Here is a 4,559-nt window from a genome sequence, read left to right as displayed (position 1 = left end):
TTAACCCAACCACCATTGTTGAATGTATATTTGATGTCCAATTGTTTTGTTTTTTTTTCATTTGCTAAAGAACAATACGTCATTTTTCTCTTTTGATAGCTAACCAATTATATTTTGACACATTTACTTTATCTTTAATAATACTAAGCCAAAAAGACATAACTGAAATTGACTTATGAGGAATCTCAACCGTTAAGTTTCAAAGAAACCAGATTTTTGCTTTTGTTTACTTAGACATGTTATTTTCCATTTTAATATTTTATTTCCAATCTTAACAATGCTAAAAACTGTCACTACAACATATTACTTTTAATCTACTTTTGTATTCATATATTGACTCCAATAAAAAGTTATTATATATAATCGTTTATATTGAAGACCTTCTTCTATAGGGTATTCTTATGGAATTCTTATTTTTTCGGTCATGGTTAATTTTTATTTGGCAAGACCTTTTTCGCGTTGTTTACAATCATAGATGATTAATGATAATTTTAATTACCGCTCAGAATTTTTTTGTAGAGATTTTTCCGACATTATTTCATTGATTTGTTTGACTTATTTTACTTCAAAAGTGATTGATCAAAACTCAAATAAGTTCGTCTTGGAGGAATCCTTAACAAATTGCATGACATTGAATCTTTTATACCGAGAATTTTATTTTTGTAAATTATTTATTTAATTTGATATCTAAATTATTAATTATTAATTTTAATTTTATAGACCGTTATCTTGTATTATTTACTGATTAATTTCTCATATTTATCTCCTATTTAATTAATTCTTTCTAAAAGAAATACACTCCAAAGCTTGATTTGATTTGTTTTTTATTTTATAAATTATTTTTCTATTATAATTTATATCACTATTTACCGTAGTTAAATAATTTATTTTATTTATTAAAATACCTTTATTTGTATTTTATTAATTTTAAACATAAAAAATATCTTAGTAATTAAACTAACCAGAAAAATGAATAATTTACTTTATTTATTATTCAAACCCCCTAAAAAACAAGATTAAACAAGTTCTAAGAGAATTCAAGTTTTTTTTTTTTTCACACATCTCAATTAATTTGTTAGCCAAAGTTAATAACATGCTTATATTTCTCGTTCTACATCACATCTTAATATAATGTTTTAAATAAAAATAAAAGCTAAGATTAGATAAATTTGAAGCATTTTTATTTAAATCCGTCCCTTAAAACTCCCCCTCAACCAAAGTAAAATAAAGAAAGTTGATGTCATCCGACCACATGCCCAGCACAATAATAGAGATGATGATGTTTTGAATTGAATTTATACAAATCAAATGTTATTATTTATTCTATTTCACAAATGTTATCATGTTTATACAATTTTTTTAAATAATACTAATACTAATTCCACTAGCAAATTGAGAAGAACCCATTTCTTGAAAAACACCACCCAAATATTACCTCATACAAACTTGAACAAAAACAAGTTAAAACATAAACTATAATCCATGTCTCATCCTCAATAAAACAACAAAAACCAATTGCCCAAATGTACAAGAATCTCCAAAATCGACTATTCAAACATCGTAACAACAACAAAATCTATCAAAAAGTCGTTTTATTTATTCATCAAAGACTCGATTTTCATGCACAAACAAGAATAATATGGTAGGAAACCAGCTGAGCTTTCATTCTTCTACATACAACCCAAAAGCTACAAGCTTGTCTCTCTTTCACACATATATATTTTACTCACAAAAAAAAAAAGTTTAAAAACCAAGAACAGGGGATTAAACTAAGACTGTATATACCCTGTTTTCTGGAAAACAGAGATCTCCGGGGATGTATTCTCAACCATCCCTCTGGTAAATCCACATTTTCCCAAACTCATGAATCATGGAGCCTGTTTTTCTAGATCTTTAGCACTTATAAATGTTCCATGGAATCCATAAGGAACTCTCGATGGAAGCTTTACAGTTGCTTCAAGTTCTAAAGTCATGGCATTCACAATTTGAAGTTCTGATTTCCATGTCTTCTCATTATGAACAAAAGTTAATATATACCCATCATCTTCATTCTCTGAATTGGAATCCCTCGGAAAAAACAGAGGTTCCCCACCATATTTACCATCGCCGTAATTATACTTTTTTACTTCACCAGAACAAAGATCCACTTTTGCAAATCCTGAAACTTTTGGCCATGGTTCAGCAATCGCCAAGTAAGCGAATTGGGTTTTTCTTCCAAGTTTGTTTCGATTAACCATCCCTGCTTCAAGATTCACTTGATCCGATTCCGACATGATTGGTTTTCTAATCGATTTCCCTGTTTTCAAATTGAGTCGAATTTCAGATAACACACTCTCCAAGCTTTCATCACATTCATTGAAAATGGAGTCCGGCGGGGTCATGCAAGATCCAATCACAACAATCTCATCGGTTTCCGGTTCTTCCCATGCGTTCCATAAATGAAAACAGAAACAATCCGGCGCTTCAATCCATTTAATCTCCGACGAATCTTTTGCGTATTTGTTCAAGATTCCGAATCTAGATGTTTTTTCTTTATCATACACTACCGGGGATCCGCCGCGAATCATCTCCGGCAACTTGAAAACCACCTGTTGATCAGGGATGACGACGAATTTCTCAGTTATGGCGAAATCGTGCATCATTGTTGCCTCCGACAATGGAATCTCAACGTCCGGCGATTTCTCACCGGTTGGAGAGAAACGGAAGTACTTTAAATATGGTTTCTTGATAACATCATAGCTCAATGCAAACATCTCGCCGGAAACTGGGTCGACTTTAGGATGAGCGATCATGGTGTTTTTCAATTGATTATTAAAATCGTATCTTCCCACCGTTTTCAAATCGCCGGCGGCGGTTACCTTAACTTGATAAGGTAAATCATCTTCCGACATAGCTAGAAGTCGATTGTTGAAATAAACAAGTCCGGCGTTCGCTACTCCGATTCCGGCGTTATGATTAACTAATCCAAACATTCCCCTAGCATAAAATAGCATCAATCGAGCAATTCCAAAATGCCCATGAAGTTCTCCGATGGCTTTTGGGAAGATCGGACGGCCGAGAGCTCTCTCTTGAACTAATCTCTGCGTTTCAGTAAACCGGCAGGCATAGCCGGCGTTTCCGTTTTCAAATTTCACAGCGTGAACCATTCCATCACCGTCAAAAAAGTGGTGACCGGCGACCGGTTCAAACAAGGGATTTGCTCCGTTCCTAACGTAAACACCTTGAATGCAATCAGGTATTTTTCCAGTCACAGGTAGATTTCTCCGGACTGATTGCTCCGGTACCGGAGAGAAATTACCGGAAATTTGAACATCTGGGTCGGATGTTTTCGGTAAAGGGTGTTCGCTTTCGCGAGAAATTAACGCTCCTTCAACGCTGTCAAGCACCATAGCCGCCGCCTTCTGAAAAAGATTCCATTTTCCGGTATGTTCTTTAACGGCGACGGCGGTGGGTGGGCGATGGATTGCCGGAGTGGATTGAAGGGCACAGTTTACTCTTTTTTGAAGAGATAATGATACCGATGAAGATGATGATGATGAAGAAGTTGTTGTTGTTGGGTAAGAACCCAATTCTCTGAAATTCGAGAAATTGGGTTGAGCCCACGAAAGAGAAGATGAAGAAGAATAGGCCATGGATGGAAACCTATGTTGATGATTTTGTGGGAAGGGAGGGAAAGAAAAGCTTGATTGATGATCCTGGTTTAAGGGTTTTTGGTTATGATTTTGGAAGAATGTGAAGGATGTAGACTAGAGAGATGAGTGAGAAGGGTATATATAGGGAAAGAGAGGTGGGAGAGAAGGTCCACGTGTTGGTTTTTGTGGGAATGGGCAAATTAGGAGAGAAAGAAAGAAGGAGACTGGACCAGTGAGTGTCTCTCTGCCTATGGATTGGAGGAAGAAGAAGAAGAGACATTGCTCTTACACGACTCCCCCAATTATTAAGCGCATATACTTTAGGGTTTGTTTGTTTGATTCCCAAATTAACAAACTCTTCTCGAGCTGCCCTGCCGACTTAAGAAAATCGGCATGAGGTGAGGCGAAATTTAAGAAGAAATCGAATTCGTGACATTTAATGTACAGTATTATTTGATGTTTATGACATTTAGTGTATAGTATTATTACTCTATTTAGAATGGGTTGAGGCCCATCACAAGTTAAATCAAATAATTATAAAATATTCAATTATTTAAATTTAATTTAATATCATGTGAAATAAGTCTTTTTAGGGTTTTATTTGAGCTATGGAAAAAAAAAATATATATTTTTTTAGAGTTTGTTGACGACGAGTGAATATATTAAATAAAATGTATTTATTTTGATGGATAAAAGAAGGGATAGAATTGATAAGGTGAAAATAGAAAAAATATTTAAATTTTGAATAAAAAATCAAAAACCCAATATCAAACAAGTTCTTGGAATACTCCAATTCAATTGATTTGTATTTGATTAAGATATGATAATTTATGTTATGATTTGTAATGAATTCTATTTTATTTTGAGTATGTTATTGATTATGGAACATTAATGGTATTGTGAAAAGAAAAAAATTGTAGGCTTTTG

At 33.6% G+C, this 4,559-nt stretch overlaps 1 protein-coding gene across 1 annotated transcript; it reads right to left on the bottom strand.

Annotated features, from left to right (window-relative positions):
- Nucleotides 1-1,581: 1,581 nt before the first annotated feature.
- On the bottom strand, nt 1,582-3,828 carry LOC124946062 (9-cis-epoxycarotenoid dioxygenase NCED1, chloroplastic-like). The gene has a single exon (XM_047486620.1). The coding sequence runs from the start codon at nt 3,630-3,632 to the stop codon at nt 1,869-1,871; it is 1,764 nt and encodes a 587-aa protein (XP_047342576.1). The 5' UTR covers nt 3,633-3,828; the 3' UTR covers nt 1,582-1,868.
- Nucleotides 3,829-4,559: the final 731 nt, after the last annotated feature.

The sequence above is a fragment of the Impatiens glandulifera genome, chromosome 7 (assembly GCF_907164915.1).
Source record: "Impatiens glandulifera chromosome 7, dImpGla2.1, whole genome shotgun sequence".
In the NCBI taxonomy this organism is placed as follows: domain Eukaryota; kingdom Viridiplantae; phylum Streptophyta; class Magnoliopsida; order Ericales; family Balsaminaceae; genus Impatiens; species Impatiens glandulifera.
The sequence above is the reverse complement of the archived record's forward strand: the minus strand, read 5'-3'. Positions and strand labels throughout refer to the sequence as shown.